Here is a 19921-nt window from a genome sequence, read left to right as displayed (position 1 = left end):
TGCCGAACAACAATCCGCACCGCCGCGGAAAGTCTTTGCGTGGCCAAAAGCCACTTCCCCTTGGCAACGCTTGCACATTGATTTTGCTGGTCCATTCTGGAATGCTCGATGGTTGGTTCTGGTCGACGCCTTCAGTAATTTTCCTTTTGTTGTCCGGATGTCTTCCACGACGTCCTCCGCCACCATCCAAGCGTTGTCTGCTATCTTTTGCATTGAAGGTCTTCCGCAGACTATTGTTTCCGACAATGGCCCACAATTCATGTCCGCCGAATTTCAGTCATTCTGCCAGGCCAATGGTATTCAACATCTGACATCCGCGCCGTTTTCGCCTCAGTCCAACGGTGCCGCTGAACGATTGGTCCGGACTTTCAAGTCACAGATGTTGAAATTGAAAGAGTCGCATTCTCGGGAGGACGCATTGTTGCTCTTTTTGTCTTCGTATCGCTCTCAGCCCCGAGATGGTCGCTCGCCGGCTGAGTTGCTCCACGGTCGTCCTCATCGCACCTTGATGTCTTTGCTGCATCCGCCGCATCAGGTTCCTGTGCAGCGGCAGACTCCTGCTTTTGCTCCAGGCGACGTTGTATTTTATCGCAACTATCGAGGTTCCCGGCGTTGGCTCGCAGGGCGCATTCTTCGCTGCCTCGGCCGCGCGATGTATTTGGTTTTGGGGGCCTCTGGTGAGGTGCGTCGGCATCTCAATCAGCTGCGCCTCTGTCGTCGCTCGGGTTCTGCCGCTCCCCGTCTGTTTTCAGCGACGGTGCCGTCCGGTCAGCGCCCTGGGGACCCATCTACTGGCTCGCCTCATCCCCAGGTGTTACCGACGATGCCTTCCATTTTGCCCCATGGCGACGCGCCGCCGCCGCCGCAGCAGCAGCAGCCGCCGCTGCCGCCGCTTGTTCTCCCGCCGGCGCCGCCCGCATTCGACGCTTCGTTGCAGCCGCCAAGCGCCTCCCAGGGTCACGCGCCGCCGATCGCTTCCCGTGACCAGCTGTCCTCCGCCATGGAACTCCCGCCCGCTCCGGACCACATGACGTCATCGCGCGTCGGCTACCCCGACGCAATGGAGGTTGATCCTTCGGTCCCTCCTGTCTCTTTACGGGCGCATACACCGCATGTTGACGTGCACCCTGGACTAGTTTTTCAGGCGTTTCCTAGCTCCCCTCGGACCGAATGGCCGGGTGCGGGTGGCACAGCCTCGCCTGTTGTTAGGCTCCCCACCTCATCGCATACGTCAACATGTGGTCCTCCCCACGGCGGGCGGAAGCCTTATCACACGACCGTTCGCCGATTTGCGGGGGAGGAATGTGGTGTCACCGCCAGACACCACACTTGCTAGGTGGTAGCTTAAATCGGCCGCGGTCCATTTAGTACATGTCGGACCCGCGTGTCGCCACTGTGTAATCGCAGACCTAGCGCCACCACCAAGGCAGGTCTCGTGATACGAGAGAGCACTCGCCCCAGTTGTACGAGAACCTAGCTACCGACCAGATGTACGAAGCCTTTCTCTCTCATTAGCCGAGAGACAGAATAGCCATCAGCTAAGTTAATGGCTACGAACTAGCAAGGCGCCATTAGCCATACAGTGATTGTACTTAAAGTCTCCTGTGTATCGTCAAGATCGATGTACCACAATGATATTAAAGATAAGTATTAATACAGCTACGTACTTTTCTTAATAACATTAATTACGTAGCCTGTTCCAGTACTTCACGCCCGTCTGCGTTAGTCTAGCGTGCATTTTCAGCCATCTCAACTTCACGGTGTCGGCCCAGCTACCGACACAACAGGGGGGATGTTGAATGTCGCGGTTACGCTGGGGTCTGTGGCTACAAGTGTGATTACGGAGCGCAGACTACAGTGAGAGAGGACAGAATCAGCGAAAAGGAAGAGGAGGAGGAGGATATTAGTGTTTAACGTCCCGTCGACAACGAGGTCATTAGAGACGGAGCGCAAGCTCGTGTTAGGGAAGGATGGGGAAGGAAATCGGCCGTGCCCTTTCAAAGGAACCATCCCGGCATTTGCCTGAAGCGATTTCGAAAAGGAAGAGATTGGCTGTTCTGACTGGAGGAGCGGAAAGAGGGAGAGACGCATTGGTCACAGAGAAAGGTAGAGAGCCGACTGGAATTTTCTGTAGTTTATTTGCAAGTGGGAGGAAGTACTTTTATTCGGTGGAAGACTGGAGAATACTTGTACCTAACTGTTTTACTGAGGTTAAAGTAAACCTTACATAGAAACATTAATTATCAGAGAGTAATGAAACAGCATCACTTTTAATTTATACCGGTTTTATGGTTGGCAGGAACGTACTGTGCTCACCTTTGTCGTGGCGGCCAGCCTCCTCGGAGCTGGTGACCTCGTCCTCGTTGCTGCTGGCGCCGCCCCCGCAGGTGCTGCCGGTGGTGGAGGGGCAGACTGGGGCCGGGGGCGGCACGTGGTGGACGCCGTGGGCGGCGGAGATGGAGCCGGGGGACACGCCCACCAGCGGCGTGGGCGGCTGCAGCAGCGGCAGCAGGTGCACGGGCAGGCCTGCGCACGAGATTTCATCTGGCTGCCGTAAGGAGCTCAGGAAAGTATAGAGAGGATGCTACACAGACCGAAGGCGAATTATTGTGGATGGAGGTAAGCGTCAAAACTGAGTACAATATGGTGATCGGACGCTTCTATAGACCACCCGCCTCAGGAACTGTAGCGCCCAAGAATCAATATCCCGCAACACTCCTCATGGTGTGTGGCAGAGGGTACTGCTGGTACTTCTTTTCCCATTCAATTCAAGAACGGTTCAACGAAAGAGCGACTGTCGCCTTTCAAGGAAAATTGTTGCTACATTAAGGAGATAAGGGGAGGGAACGAGCACTCCGTCCAAGAAGAGAGAACGCCAGGACTAACGAGGAACTACGGCCGCCAACTGGTAAAATTTTCCTCCTGTTTACTAACAAGATTACATATCGGATCGGGAAAGTCTTGGCGAAGTATGAGGTTGAGACGATCTTGAGACCAACAGGGAAAATAAAAGAACGTGTACAGCCCGATAAGATATACGGCATTCACTGTACAAAATTCTCTATAGTAATGGCCAAGCGTACACTGCCATCATAAAAGGAGATATTAAACCCGCTTAGCTGGACCAGAGGAAACTGCCGCCTGGAACATAATGCAAAAATGGGCCGTAGCAGAACATGTCTTCCGAGACAGAACCCACGCAATAAAATTTAGTGAGACAAACATTTCGCGAAAGGCAATGCTATATCCACGCGAACATGTGTAGAGAGAGGCCATAGAGATTCACAAACACCATAATACTTTTAACTGTATAGAAGGTATCAGGTTGGATAAACAACAGAATTTCGATCGCGACAACAGAATCACGATCGATTACCGAAAGCGCCAGACAGATATAATAATGCAACCAGCATCACGTGTCAAACGGTGGCTCTATAAATTTGGAACCCCTAGAACCGTTGCTTCTATTGCCGCTTCATCTCCGAAGACCTCTTCCACAGTCGGAGACAAGACGCCGAGGGAAAGCTTTATACAGGAACAACATTAATAAAACCGACAAACTGCAGAGAGTTTCCTCACTGAAAATGAAGGAAAAAGTGTCCTATGAACATATGTCCGGAAAATGCATCGTTGTCACGGCAGATGACGCTGACGAATGGCGGTTCCTCTGACCACTTCCCGTATGTTCTTTGCGAGTAGCAGGCTGTGAGACTGACGATGCGTACTATAACAGCAGAATGGTCCGGAACTCATGTCGGGAACAAACCGAGGTGGTATTGTCTGCGGCCAAGTAGATGTAAACAGTCGAGAGGCAGCATACCTGTATCAAAACAAGTATCCTCACAGACAACAATCACATTACACAACCTTTCAAGCCGTTTTTGGGCGTTTGTGTTACCTTGGGTCCTTTCAGACAAACGAACGTGCAGTGAGGCGGCGGACTGTGCCTACACCAGATTTGGAGGTCCGGTTCAACAGGATACTGAGACGAACGCTTGTACAAGCTCCAGACAAGTGGCCTGCCAACATAGTGTAAGCCAAAGTACGATTATGTGTAACCTGCTTAGCAACCGCTACCATCCATATCCCCTGCAATCCCGTGGACGCGACTTTGAACACCTGTGCCCCCAAACAACACGACCCCACTCCCGGAAATCACGCGCTGCGAAGAAACGCACCATATACAGGAAAACACACCCACACAAGAACCCCCCGAACCCCAAGCCCAGAGGAGGAATAAACGTACACGCAAACACAGGGCGGGGAACACGAAATCACCACAACAGGCCACACAGCAACAACGGAACAGCAACACACAGGAAAACAGTCAACAAGACACCGAGACTGTAACTCACACTACCATCCCCCTCACCACAGAAGTAACACAGGCGCCACAACCTCTGCCACAAAGCACAAATGCCGCTCCTAACAACACACCAATACCCGCACAAGCGGCCGCTAACTCCACAACAGCACCTCAGGCTGCCACACCCAACACCAGCACACCACCTGGGGGAATACTGGAAACACTATTCCCCCGACACACGACCGTTCAAATCCTTACCAAGGTGCTGACGGCCGTCACTACACTCATCACCTAGCTCATGAGCGCCGAACCCGGGCAATACTGCGCTGTCATACACACTGCCATCACAACACTCTTTCACACTCTTACATGAATAATACACCACACCCGGCCCATAACGCAGACCAGCATACACTATCACGGATCCTGTTCTGGAATGCAGACTCGATCCACAACAAAAGGGCAGAATTTGCCGCGTTCATGGAGCGCAAGGGAATCCTTGTCGCGCTACTGAGCGAGACTAAACTTAAACCGCGCAAACAATTAAACTTTCCTGGCTATTGTGTCTATCGTACCGACCGACCGGGAGACGCCGTGGCAGGTGGAACTGCAATCGTCATACACAAAGACATTGAGCACACAAAACATAGAGCTCCCTGAACTGGAAAAAATCGAGGCTACGGCCGTCAGAGTCAAGTTCAACGGAGCCTACACCACGCTGATATCGGTATACAACAGCCCTGTAGGCATCTCAACACGTGATTTCAGCACATTACTCAACATTTCACCGCGAGTAATAGTCGCTGGGGATCTGAACGCAAAACACCCAGAATGGAATTCACGCATACGAAATCCCAACGGCAAAAAACTGTACGAACATTCGCTAGGTAGAAACTACATTATACTAGCGCCGACTGAACCGACGCACATTCCCTATCAGAGGGGACACAGGCCAGACGTGATAGACATGGCCCTCATCAAGGGCATTACAGCGACACTCAACGTTGCCGTTGAAAACGATCTGCCCTCAAACCACCAACCTGTAATACTATACATTGAGGAAACACTGCAGCACACGGAACAACGCAAGATGTTGGACTACGGGCGTGCGAATTGGACATTGTTCAAGCAAACGCTTGATAGCCACATCCCACCTATACACGAAATTAACGAAACAGGACAAATTGACGAGGCAGTGGAAACCCTCACTAACGCCGTCCGGGACGCATATGGCAGGCACCATACCTGATCGCACCTCACAACAACGCAGTGCGGCCCTGCCCCAGGAAATCCTGGGCCTAATCTCAATGAGGAATCGCCTCAGGAGACAATGGCAGCGCACCAGGCGTCCGTACTTGAAACGGCACATTAACAGACTACAGGGCATCATACACGATAAAATACAAACACATAGAACACAACAGTGGAATCAAAAACTCGAAGGGCTGGGCACCGCACGACCTGGCGTGTGGCAGCTAGCCCGACACTTCACCAGGGAGAAAATATACACCCCAACGCTTCAAGGGCCTGACGGACCTGCATACTCAGCGGAAGAGAAAGCAGAACTAATGGCTCGAACACTCGCAGCGTCGTTCACACCGAACCTGGTACCATCAGATCCAGTGTTCACACTTGCTACTGACCAAGAGGTTACACGCATTCTAGCCCAACCATCGCGCGACGACATTCGACATGCTAGCACAGCCGAAGTCTCCTGGGCTACAATGCATTCCGCTGCTAGGAAAGCCCCTGGTCATGATGGCATTCAAAACCGTGTCCTCCAGGAGTTCACAGATAAGGCAACTGAGTACCTAACACACATAACGAATGCCATACTAAAACACAAACACTTCCCCGCCTTTTGGAAGACGGCCAAGGTCCTGATGTTCAGGAAGCCGGGGAAAGACCACAGCCTCCCACAAAATTACCGACCCATCAGCCTTCTGAGTTCGCTCAGTAAGATTGTTGAGAAGGTGATTCTCAAACGCATCACTAGGCACTGCATAACAAATGACATCCTAAGACCGGAGCAATTCGGCTTCAGGAATCACCACTCCACAACACAACAACTCCTACGGGTCGTTGAACATATAACACATGGCTTCAACATAAACAAAGCTACAGGGGCAGTGTTCCTGGACATCGAAAAGGCTTTCGACCGTCTATGGCACAACGGCCTCATCCGCAAACTCAGCGACGCGGGATTCCCTGACGGGCTGCTGCGTCTAATACACTCATACCTCACAGACAGGAGTTTCAACACTGACGTGCAGGGAAAACAATCAACACAACACGGTATACACGCAGGAGTACCCCAGGGAAGCATCCTAGGGCCCCTGCTGTTTAACCTCTACATAAACGATCTCCCAACCACACACAACACAATGATGGCAATCTACGCGGATGACACAGCCATCCTTGCGCAAGATTGGAAACCATCAAACATTACGTCACGCCTACAGACTGCACTCAGAGTGGCCGAGCCTTGGTTGGAGAAATGGCGTGTTAGAGTAAACGTCGACAAGTGCGAAGCCGTTCTGTTCACTAGAAGACCGAAGCAACTGCGCAAACACCGACACTGCAGACCAATAACTCTACATGCACGTCCAATACGTTTCCGCGAGAAAGTCAAACACCTCGGTGTCTGGTTGGACCGGAAATTACTCTGGGGGGACCACATACAACAGATGACCAACCGAGCTAGCGCGAGGCTCAAACAGCTCTATCCTATGCTCAACAGGCGTAGCACACCGAACAGAAGGGTGTCGAGGTCCATGTACATGACACTTATCCCACCCCTGATGACGTACGCAGCTCCTGTCTGGGGATACGCTGCGCCTACACGTCTGCGCCGTCTGCAGCTCATACAGAACAAAGTACTCAAAATCATAAGCAATGCTCCACGATACACACGCATCGCGGACCTTCACCGGGAATACCGACTTGAGACTCTCACGGAGGTAATCCACAAACTCACCACAAGACTATACAGAAACTCCAGACATTCGCAGAACCCGTTTATTCTGAATCTGGGGAACTACGACCACAACCATAGATGGAAACATAAAAGACCAAAAGACATACTTGTAAGGACATAACATCTATGGCCAAGCATACGCAAACATAACGGCACAGGCGAGCCCCTGTTAATCAGACCCATTACTGGATATCCAGCTGGAATACACTGCCGAATAACTGGCACCACACAGGGAAGCCGTACCGTACACTGCATGCAGACAAACTCTACACATCCCCCACACAGTGAGATGATCTATGGCCGATCTCCCACTACTGTATAACGATCTTGATTGTTCCAGGAATGCAGCAGCAGCAACAACTGGGACACATCGCCATCGCTTGTCACGGTAATGATGCATGATACCTATACTAACAAATCCAACCTTGCATGAACTATCGCAGCTAGTTAGCCACTACTGCTCTTACTACCCATCCCACTGTCGCAGAGGTTTTTTTCCCACGGCACGAGCCATGGCACTTTTTTCCCTCTGCTCTTCAAATCGCTACCCTCACTCGCGTTTCGTCCACTATCTATCACCTGATGGACCGTGTTAATGCGTAGCCTTACCCAGACGCACGGACAACATCACAGCCCAGCATCCTGTGATCCACTTACTAGATAACTAACATGTTTACGGAGGTGACAGTAGAACTTTTGGTTTGGTCACCACGTTGGTGCGGGCGTGGAGGGGCCTCATCATCCTACTTTGAACGTATGTTGTGACATGGATGCGATGCAGCTTTGTACTATGCTCCGGTACTATTCGTTGTCGTTACACGCACATCGTCAATTTCCGGACACTTATTCATAGAACCTTTTTTCCTCGACTTCCAGGTAGGAATCCATCCTTGCAGTTTGTCGGATTTGTTAATTTCACCCTGTATATCGATGAAGGCACGGAAGATTTAGCTGAAGTGGTGGTAAGCCATATCTGCTCCAATTTTCTCTGATTTTCTCAACTTGGTTCTTTAGTTAGATTACGTCGGAGGATTTAATTTGTTGCTTGACTCATATTGGAAGGTATGCACTCGGAATTTTAGCAGCACCGTTCGTGATCAACAAGGCCTCTATCGTAACGTGTTTGATAAGTATCTCCCCGATCTCTCTCCCAGTAAAAGAATCCATGATTAAGTACGACGCTCTTCTTTGGGTCTTTTCAATTTCCTATATCAAGTAACAATTCAGAGTAAAATCAGTATTCGACAAACACTTGAACGAGGGCTACTCCTGTCATCATTGAATTACATTTCCGTAGGACTTACCCCAAAGGTTTCCCGAATATGCGATGGAAATTAAGGGAGATTTGAAATATCTAACAAGGGGAGGTCGCCAATTGTAAAATTCAGATTCGATTCATACTGCGCATAATAAAAGCTCATGGCCAGAGGTGTAATGTGGCAAAGCACCAAGATGCACTTCTCAGCCGTTGTCGAGAAAATCGACAGTTAAAAGAAACCGTTGCAGTGAAATACTCTCTACGATTAATAATTTTCTACAGCGTCGTGGCGCAGCGGTGAGCGCTCGGGTTCGTAATCCGAAGGTCGCCGGATCGAATCACGCGCCGTTATATATATATAATTCCCGGCAATCAGTTGCAACAATTATCCATATAATAAGTTGCTGAAAGTCGTTTGTCGTGGAAAAACTGGCGACTTCGAACATCATTATGTTTTCCGCAAACAAAGCTGTATTTCACAAATGTTATTAATTGTCTTCATAATGTTAACCACGTATAGTTAACGGAAGACGTAGAAACGGTATTCCGAAACGAATACGTATAACGTAAGTCAAACGTTCGAATTAGAATAGAGACCCCACGAACACAAATTTGCTGCGGCAGGTATGAAATATAAACTCTGTTACTCGCTCGTTACACTTGAAGGACAGATGTTGAATGGGCCGAAACGAGCCGCCGCATAACAGCGTAGTTGCCTGCTAACTTCGAAAGAAGGTAGATGCGGTCCCTAGCGCAACTTATAACATCGTCGAAAATCAGTGCGGACGGGAGAGCTTTGGTACACCCTGTTAAAAAAACGGAAAAATGGAGGCGGTACAATTGGAGAGCGATCCGCCTTCACCAACATGCACAAACAATTCATTAATAGTTTATATATATATATATATATATATATATATATATATATATATATATATATATATATATATATATATATATATAAATTACAAAAAACTAATAATAAAAAAATTGCATGGCGCGAGATTCGATCCGGCGACCTTTGGATTACAAACCCGAGCGCTTACCGCTGCGCCACGACGCTGTAGAAAATTGTTAATCGTAGAGAGTATTTCACCGCAACGGTTTCTTTTAACTGTCGATTTTCTCGACAACGGCTGAGAAGTGCATCTTGATGCTTTGACACATTACACCTCTGGCCATGAGCTTTTATTATGCGCAGTATGAATCAAATCTGAATTTCACAATTGGCGGCCTCCCCTTGTAAGTGTAGAATAAGAGAGTCAAATGGTTAAAAACAAATCCCTCGGACACGCATCCGCGTCAGATCGTTGTGACCATCTTTTCCGGAAATTTCCCTAATCGGTTAGAGAACCAAGGGCTTGGCCGCAGTGGTAACACCGGTTTCCGTCAGATCACTGAAGTTAAGCGCTGTCGGACTGGGCTAGCACTTTGCACTAAGCCCTTATGAGGCAAACTGAGGAGCTACTTGACTGACAAGTCAGGTAGAGACGTTTGTGGCATATTACTGACAGAAAAAAATCCCAACAACAAGGAGTTATGCGACATGAACGAATTTGGCAGGCGTGTCTCTACAACTGCAAGATGGTGTCTATTTATTTTTACGCCAGTCGCATAAGAGTAGCGCTAGTAGCTGCACTATGAGGATCCAAATCATGTTTGCTTTAAACACACACTGTAACGGTCGTGAGCGTTAGGTCCCTTTGAGATTGGACGTGGTATGAAATGAAATGTCGTGTGGCTAGGGCCTCCCGTCGGGTAGACCGTTCGCCTGGTGCAGGTCTTTCGATTTGACGCCACTTCGGCGACCTGCGCGTCGATGGGGATGAAATGATGATTATTAGGACAACACAACACCCAGTCCCTGAGCAGAGAAAATCTCCGACGCAGCCGGGAATCGAACCCGGGCCCTTAGGATTGACAGTCTGTCACGCTGACCACTTTCTTTTCTTTTTTTTTTTTTTAATCTCGTTTTGTTCGCTTTTGATCGTTGCATCTGCTCAGGGCGGACGTCGTAAAACATCCATTGAAGTTCGTTGTTAATCGAGTAACTCAGTTTTTTTATTACAGAGAGCACGTAACCCTCTGACCGACCACGCTGAGCTACCGTGCCGGCATCACTCAGCTACCGAGGGCGGACCATTGGACGTGGTGAGTTGCTGTTAGTCAAGAATACCTTTAAAGCGAGAAAGACGCCATTGTCAACACCTCACTGAGTCTGAACGAGGTCGTCTAATAGGACTACAAGAGGATAGATGCTCCTTCTGCTTTACTGCAAAAAGACTTGGCAGGAATGTACCCACTGTACGTGATTGCTGGCAGCTGTTGTCACGGGAATGTACGGTCGCAACAAGACCGGACTCCGGAAGCCCACGTGGCACTACCATAAGGGAAGACCATCGTGTTCGCCGTATAGTTCTGGCGCATCGTACTGCATCTGCAGCAGCAGCGCAGAGACAACGAACTGTTACAAATCTGTTACTGCAAGGACAGCTCCGAGCCAGATGTCCTGTAGCGAGCACTCCACTGGCCCCAAACCAATGCATTATGCGACTTCAGTGGCGTCAAGCTAGAGCTCATTGGGCAGGGTGAAGCTCTGTAATGGTTTCTGATGGTAGCTCGTTCTACCTCGACGCCAGTGATGGCCTTGTGTTGGTTAGGAGGAGGCCGCATTAGGGCCTGCAACCAATCTGATTGCATACTAAACACACTGGAGTTATGGTCTGGGGTGCGATTTCGTGCGTGACAGCAGGAGCACTGTCGCAGTTATTCCACGGTCCCAGACTGCAAATTTGTACGTCAGTCTGGTGGTTCAACATATTGTGCTGCCATTCATGAACAGCGTTCCAGGGGGCGTTTTCCAACAGGATAACGCTCGCCCACATACCGCTGTTGAAAGCCAACATGCTCTACAGAGTGTCGGCATACTGCCTCGGCCTGCTCGATCACCAGATCTGTCTCCAATCGTCATCGTATCAGGTGCGGCCAGAAAGTCGCCTACAGCCAGCATTAACCCAAGTGCAACAGACATGGGACTCCATCCCACAAACTGACATCCGCTACATGTACGGCACGATGCATGCACGTTTGCTTTCTTGCATTTAACATTCTAGCGGTTACACAGGTTATTAATATACCAGCATTTCTCATCTGCAATAGCTTATCTAGCGCTTACAGTAACCCTGTGATCTTGCAATGATAATCTATTAAATATGTTACCTAGACAAATGTAAGATCGAAATTTCATTTCTCTACATTAATATTTTTTGTTCTTGTGATTTTTTCCGTCTGAGTATTAAGAGTTCTAAGAAGCAACGGAAATGTATCCAGAGTTAATTTGTCACGCTGTAGCGGAGTGTGTAATGATTGGAGCTTTCATAGCAGGCTAAAACTATGTGCGAAACAGGGTCCCAAGCCTCTCACTTTAGCAGGCGAGTGCTCCACCGACTGAGTCATCCAAGGACAACTGACGACACTACTTGACAGGAGATAAGGTACTGACGAAAGTAAAGCTGCGAGGCAGGCCGTCAGTCGTGCTTGGATAAGACAGTGGGGCACTTGTCAAAATATCTCAGTCTCCAGATCAGGTGTGGCCAGAAAGTTTCAACAAAAGTTTATGGATTCTGACATCTTGTTTCTAAACACCATGTATGTGGTTGTGAAGCAGCTGACTGGGTTGAAATAAATAAATCGCCAGGTCCTGATGGGATTCTAATTCGGTTTTACAGAGAGTACTCTACTGCATTGGCTCCTTACTTAGCTTGCATTTATCGCGAATCTCTTGCCAACGTAAAGTCCCGAGCGACCGGAAAAAAGCGCAGGTGACGCCTGTATATAAGAAGGGTAGAAGGACGGATCCTCAAAATTACAGACCAATATCCTTAAAATCGGTTTGTTGCAGGATTCTCGAACATATTCTCAGTTCGAATATAATGAATTTACTTGAGACAGAGAAGTTACTGTCCATGCATCAGCACGGCTTTAGAAAGCATCGCTCCTTTTTTCACATGATATCTTGCGAACCATGGATGAAGGGTGTCAGAAGGATGCCATATTCCTTGACTGCCGGAAGGCGTTTGACTCGGTGCCCCACTGCAGACTCCTAACTAAGGTACGAGCATATGGGATTGATCCCCAAATATGTGAGTGGCTCTAAGACTTCTTAAGTAATAGAACTCAGTACGTTGTCCTCGATGGTGAGTGTTCATCGGAGGTGAGGGTATCATCTGGAGTGCCCCAGGGAAGTGTGGTAGGTCCGCTGTTGTTTTCTATCTACATAAATGGTCTTTTGGATAGGGTGGATAGGAATGTGCGGCTGTTTGCTGATGGTGCTGTGGTCTGCGGGAAGGTGTCGTCGTTGAGTGACTGTAGGAGGATACAAGATGACTTGGGCAGGATTTGTAATTGGTGTAAAGAATGGCAGCTAACTCTCAATATAGATAAATGTAAATTAATGCAGATGAATAGGAAAAAGAATCCTGTAATGTTTGAATACTCCATTAGTAGTGTAGCGCTTGACACAGTCACGTCGATTAAATATTTGGGCGTAACATTGCAGAGCGATATGAAGTGGGACAAGCTTGTAATGGCAGTTGTGGGGAAGGCGGATAGTCGTCTTCGGTTCATTGGTAGAATTTTGGGAAGATGTGGTTCATCTGTAAAGGAGACCGCTTATAAAACACTGAAACGACCTATTCTTGAGTACTGCTCGAGCGTTTGGGATCTCTTTCAGGTCGGATTGAGGGAGGACATAGAAGCAATTCAGAGGCGGGCTGCTAGATTTGTTACTGGTAGGTTTGATCATCACGTGAGTGTTACGGAAATGCTTCAGGAACTCGGGTGGGAGTCTCTAGAGGAAAGGAGGCGTTCTTTTCGTGAATCGCTACTGAGGAAATTTAGAGAACCAGCATTTGAGGCTGACTGCAGTATAATTTTACTGCCGCCAACTTACATTTCGCGGAAAGACCACAAAGATAAGATAAGAGAGATTAGGGCTCGTACAGAGGCATATAGGCAGTCATTTTTCCCTCGTTCTGTTTGGGAGTGGAACAGGGAGAGAAGATGCTAGTTGTGGTACGAGGTAGCCTCCGCCACGCACCGTATGGTGGATTGCGGAGTATGTATGTAGATGTAGATGTAGACTACCAATGTATAATGTAATGTAAAAACATACATGTCACGGAATGCAGTGCAAACCCAGGATATTTTAGGCTAAAATCGTTTTTAGCATTAAAAAGTAATCTGTTATCTTCGCGGTTGGAAATGATGTACAAGGAAAGCTGATTTTCTTCCTGAGATGAACCAGTATACGACAGACAAACGCTGCTAGGTTTTGTTTTTCCTTCTGGGAGACACACATACCAGCATGTTGTTGGGTGAAGACGTGATGCGTCGGCAAGGCGAGCGCAGGGTAGAGTAGCCCAGGATCGAGCGTGAGCTGCGGGGGCGGCTGCGGAGGCGGCTGCGGGGGCGGCAGGCCGAGTCCGAGGCCCAGGCCCAGTCCCAGCCCCAGGCGCGGCGGCGGCTGCGGGGGCGGGCGCGACACGAGCCGGGGGGCTCGCTCGTGCTGCACCGCTGTGGACAGGCGGCAAACGTGCAGCGTGACTGCAGCACCACCGTGCTGTACTGCTGTCAACAGACGTACGTCTGAAGGTACTACATACACGTATCAACAAAAGTTTTGCATCGAACCTTGATTTCGAAACTCATGGCAAAGAAAAAAGAATGGACTCTGAGGCATTCATTTGGAATGCGTCCAAATCACAAAAACAAATACATAAATAAAATAACTGTGTAGAGACAAAATCGTCTGTTTCACATGGGTGGTTTTCGACAGCATCTCCGAGCAACATCAGTACGTGGTGGTGCGTCCCTTGCTCCAACACATTCTTAAATCCATTGTGTCATACCAATGAAGTTATCACGCCAGCGGTGGCCCAAACTGTGCTTCTCTTCAATGGAGATTCTGCTCATGTTGCGCAGAGTACGTGGTCTATGCCGAGGTCTAAAGAAAGCTCTTTTCAATCGACCTTACATATTTTGGATTGGATTCAGGTTCGCGGAACAGGCAGGCCACTTCGTTCTGGTGATCCTAGCGTTCTGAAGGAACCTGTTCACGAGAATAACTCGATGGCCACGCGAGTTATTATCCATCAAGATGAACTTGTCACTAAAATGTTCACGATGCTGTCCCTCTATTGGTTGCATAATCTGGTTCCTGTACCGAGAAGCAATGAAACTATCCTCAATTCGAATCGAGAACAGCTTCCAACAATAGTAACATAGAAGTATATATCTTCGGAGTAATGAAGCAACTTAAATCACTTAATAAAAGCAAGCCTTCTGGTGCAGTCTGTATACCAATTAGGTTCCTTTCGGAGTATTCTGATGCATTAACTCCATACTTAACAATTATATACAACCGTTTGTTCGACGAAAGATCCGTACCCAAAGACTGGAAAGTTGCACAGGTCACACCAATATTCAAGAAAGGTAGTATGAGTAATCCACTAAATCACATGCCCATATCGTTAACGTCAACATGCAGCAGGATTTTGGAACATATAATGTGTTCGAACACTATGAATTGCCTCAAAGGAAACGGTCTATTGACACACAGTCAACATGGGTTTAGAAAACATCGTTCCTGTGAAACACAACTAGCTCCTTATTCACATGAAGTGTTGAGTGCTATAGACAAGGGATTTCAGATCGATTCCGTATTTTTGGATTTCCGGAAAGCTTTTGACGCTATACCACAAAAGCGGCTCGTAGTGAAACTGTGTGCTTATGGAATATCGTCTCAGTTATGTGACTGGATTTATGATTTCCTGTCAGAGAGGTCACAGTTTGTAGTAATTGACGGAAAGTCATCGAGTAAAACACAAGTGATTTCTGGCGTTCCCCAAGGTAGTGTTATAGGCCCTTTGCTGTTCCTTATCTATATAAACGATTTAGGACACAATGTGAGCAGCTGTCTTCAGTTGTTTGCAGATGACGCCGCCGCTTATCGACTAAGAAAGTCATCAGAAGATCAAAACAAACTGCAAAACGATTTATAAAAGATATCTGAATGGTACGAAGAGTGGCAGTTGACCCTAAATAACGAAAAGTGTGAGGTCATCCACAAAAGTGGTAAAAGGAACTCATTAAACTTGGGTTACACGATAAATCAGTCTAATCTACAAGCCGTAAATCCAACTAATTACCTAGGTATTACAATTAGGAACAACTTAAATTGGAAGTAACACATAGCAAATGTTGTGGGGAAGGCTAACCAAAGACTGCGTTTTATTGGCAGAAAAGTTAAATGTAACCGACCTACTAAGGAGACTGCCTACTCTACGCTTGTCCGTCCTCTTTTAGAACATTGCTGCGCGGTGTGGGATCCTTACCGGATAGGACTGACCGAGCACATCGAAAAAGGTGAAAGAAAGGCAGCACGTATTATCATGAAATATGGGAGAGAGTGAAATATGGGAGAGAGTGAAATATGGGAGATAGTGAAATATGGGAGAGAGTGTCACATAAATGATACAGGATTTGGGCTGGAAACCATTAAAAGGAAGGCGGTTTTCGTTGCGAAGAAATCTTCTCACGAAATTCCAATCAACTCCCTCCTCCGAATGCGAAAATATTTTCTTGACACCGACCTACATAGGGAGGAACGATCAACACTATAAAATAAGGAAATCAGAGCTCATACGGAAATATAGAAGTGCTCATTCATTCCGTGCTGTGTACGAGATTGGAAAACAGAGAATTGTGAAGGTGGTTCGATGAACCCTCTGCCAGGCACTTGAATGTGATTTGCTGAGTATTGATGTAGATGTAGATGAATAACCAGGAGAGCTTTGTGTCCCCATGTGGTGCACCCGAGAACATCAGTCCACCACCATCTTGTTGCCACTACGCTATACAGTTCGGAGGCGTTAGATATTATCGAATAGCCTCCGAACACGTCATCTGCTATTAACAGGGTACAAACAGATATGCATTTGTTCCGTAAACAACACCTGACGCTAATTCTGGGGCGCCCATTCTGCATGATTTCTTGCCCATCTGTTCAAAAATGGTTCAAATGGCTCTGAGCACTATGGGACTTAACATCAATGGTCATCAGTCCCCTAGAACTTAGAACTACTTAAACCTAACCAACCTAAGGACAGCCCATCTGTAACGGAGTCCATAGTGTTGTCGTGTACTACGTGGTGCTCGCCAGAATCGTCGCGAATGGAGATTCGCATCACGCAATCGTCTCCTAACTGTTTTATGCGATACATGATGTCCGTAGCCTCTCCGAACGCTCTTCTCGGGCTCTCACTCTGCGCATGCTTTGACTCAAAAGTCGTAGATTTTGTCACCCTATACACCTGTCGGACGTGGATGGCCTGTGCGGTGTAAGTCCTCAACCCTACTTGTCAATCGAAAGCGATTTCATATCTGCACCACATGGTTTTCACTTTGGTGAACACTTCCAGCAACTTCGCTGTTGACAAGCTTTCTTCGCGTAAAGCGATGATGCAACCCGATAGGTGGTCACGATTATTCTTTGACGCACGATGGATGTTCGTTCTACTGTTCTACACATGTCTGTAGTGTGTGCCTACTGGTGCTTTATTTTCATGTCAAATGTTGCGATCCACTGGAGTGCGGCATTCCACCAGTAGGTAGCGCTCATGGTAATTGTTCAAAAATGGTTCAAATGGCTCTGAGCACTATGAGACTTAACATCTATGGTCATCAGTCCCCTAGCACTTAGAACTATTTAAACCTAACTAACCTAAGGACAGCATACAACACCCAGTCATCACGAGGTAGAGAAAATCCCTGACCCCGCCGGGAATCGAACCCGGAAACCCGCGCGTGGGAAGCGAGAACGCTACCGCACGACCACGAGCTGCGGACATGGTACCTGTGCTTTAGAGAGCCTATATACCTACACAGGCTCTCTCCTGTGTGTATGTTTACAAACAACGACAGGGGTGACACGATTGGCACAGGAACTGCCACAATAGCAACATATCACTCGATCACAGTGTTAATGCATCTGCGATTTAGGGCGCTTCGGTCGGCTTATCACGGGTCAGCTCGTAACAGGGCTTGTGGAGAGGAGGAAGGACGGTACAACTACAGTTCTGGAATGAGAGCTGCACTTACCTTGGTGATTAGAGTTATGAAATGGATGGCTCATCATGAAAAGGTTAGAGGCCAAGTTCTTCATCTCCGGCATCTGTTTCACTGGAGTCCGTTCGAATTTCATCCATCCTGTCAGTTTCCATATTACTAACGTCGTTATGTCCTGCATATTCATCTTCACTGTCCAGACCAACATTGATTATTATATTCTCTGTCGCTTTCTCCATTAATCCATCTTTGCGCATTTTTTTTTAAATTCCTTTCGCACGTTTGAAAACTTTTAAGCAGCCATGCTGGGTGATGTTAGATAAATACTCGTTGGTTATTTCGTTTCACAACAGTTCCCGCAAACGTGACGTCATTTTGATGTCACGCGCAGTATCGACCATCACATGGTCGGCTATCGACTTTAGTTAGCGTTCGATACGGACCTCTCACAAGGCCTAATGCGTGGGTACCGGAGATTTGCAGGAAAAACTTTATTCTTCGAATGATTTGTCATAATTATTGGTATAATATAGTGGCACGCAATGATTTATCGACGGTTAATACCTTCATATAAGAGTGCCCTCTCAGGAGTGAGTCATTATCGTCAATAATTTACAAAATTAAGCACGAAACACACTTGTTTTATAATCTGCAGTACGGCGTTTCAAGGTAATGGAGCACTGAAAATCCATCACCAAAACGTCACCTTATCATTAAATGACACTTAATAACGCATCAACGATATAAGCCTCAAGAGAGAATACGATAATCAAGACAGGAGACAAACATCACATGATTAAGTGCTAGCGTAGGTTCGCATCCTATCACATACAATATTTTTTTTCCATGTTAACGTTGTTAACACATTCTGGGGTTTTCTTATAAATGGAATACAAGTGTGTTCTGCAATATTCAATGTTATATTTATTCAGTCTGATCTGAGAACGAAGGATGAAATTAATACACTCCTGGAAATGGAAAAAAGAACACATTGACACCGGTGTGTCAGACCAACCATACTTGCTCCGGACACTGCGAGAGGGCTGTACAAGCAATGATCACACGCACGGCACAGCGGACATACCAGGAACCGCGGTGTTGGCCGTCGAATGGCGCTAGCTGCGCAGCATTTGTGCACCGCCGCCGTCAGTGTCAGCCAGTTTGCCGTGGCATACGGAGCTCCATCGCAGTCTTTAACACTGGTAGCATGCCGCGACAGCGTGGACGTGAACCGTATGTGCAGTTGACGGACTTTGAGCGAGGGCGTATAGTGGGCATGCGGGAGGCCGGGTGGACGTACCGCCGAATTGCTCAACACGTGGGGCGTGAGGTCTCCACAGTACATCGATGTTGTCGCCAGTGGTCGGCGGAAGGTGCACGTGCCCGTCGACCTGGGACCGGACCGCAGCGACGCACGGATGCACGCCAAGACCGTAGGATCCTACGCAGTGCCGTAGGGGACCGCACCGCCACTTCCCAGCAAATTAGGGACACTGTTGCTCCTGGGGTATCGGCGAGGACCATTCGCAACCGTCTCCATGAAGCTGGGCTACGGTCCCGCACACCGTTAGGCCGTCTTCCGCTTACGCCCCAAAATCGTGCAGCCCGCCTCCAGTGGTGTCGCGACAGGCGTGAATGGAGGGACGAATGGAGACGTGTCGTCTTCAGCGATGAGAGTCGCTTCTGCCTTGGTGCCAATGATGGTCGTATGCGTGTTTGGCGCCGTGCAGGTGAGCGCCACAATCAGGTCTGCATACGACCGAGGCACACAGGGCCAACACCCTGCATCATGGTGTGGGGAGCGATCTCCTACACTGGCCGTACACCACTGGTGATCGTCGAGGGGACACTGAATAGTGCGCGGTACATCCAAACCGTCATCGAACCCATCGATCTACCATTCCTAGACCGGCAAGGGAACTTGCTGTTCCAACAGGACAATGCACGTCCGCATGTATCCCGTGCCACCCAACGTGCTCTAGAAGGTGTAAGTCAACTACCCTGGCCAGCAAGATCTCCGGATCTGTCCCCCATTGAGCACGTTTGGGACTGGATGAAGCGTCGTCTCACGCGGTCTGCACGTCCAGCACGAACGCTGGTCCAACTGAGGCGCCAGGTAGAAATGGCATGGCATGCCGTTCCACAGGACTACATCCAGCATCTCTACGATCGTCTCCATGGGAGAATAGCAGCCTGCATTGCTGCGAAAGGTGGATATACACTGTACTAGTGCCGACATTGTGCATGCTCTGTT

The 19921-nt window shown here is 48.3% G+C and overlaps 1 protein-coding gene across 1 annotated transcript in view; it reads right to left on the bottom strand.

Moving 5' to 3' along the window:
- LOC124619686 (photoreceptor-specific nuclear receptor-like) overlaps nucleotides 1–19921 on the bottom strand; it is a 164811-nt gene that overhangs the window by 66989 nt on the left and 77901 nt on the right. The window contains 2 exon segments of the mRNA XM_047146236.1: nucleotides 2317–2526; nucleotides 14038–14115. Of these exon segments, the coding sequence (XP_047002192.1) occupies nucleotides 2317–2526; nucleotides 14038–14115 (288 nt within the window).

The sequence above is a fragment of the Schistocerca americana genome, chromosome 6, assembly GCF_021461395.2.
Source record: "Schistocerca americana isolate TAMUIC-IGC-003095 chromosome 6, iqSchAmer2.1, whole genome shotgun sequence".
In the NCBI taxonomy this organism is placed as follows: domain Eukaryota; kingdom Metazoa; phylum Arthropoda; class Insecta; order Orthoptera; family Acrididae; genus Schistocerca; species Schistocerca americana.
The sequence above is the reverse complement of the archived record's forward strand: the minus strand, read 5'-3'. Positions and strand labels throughout refer to the sequence as shown.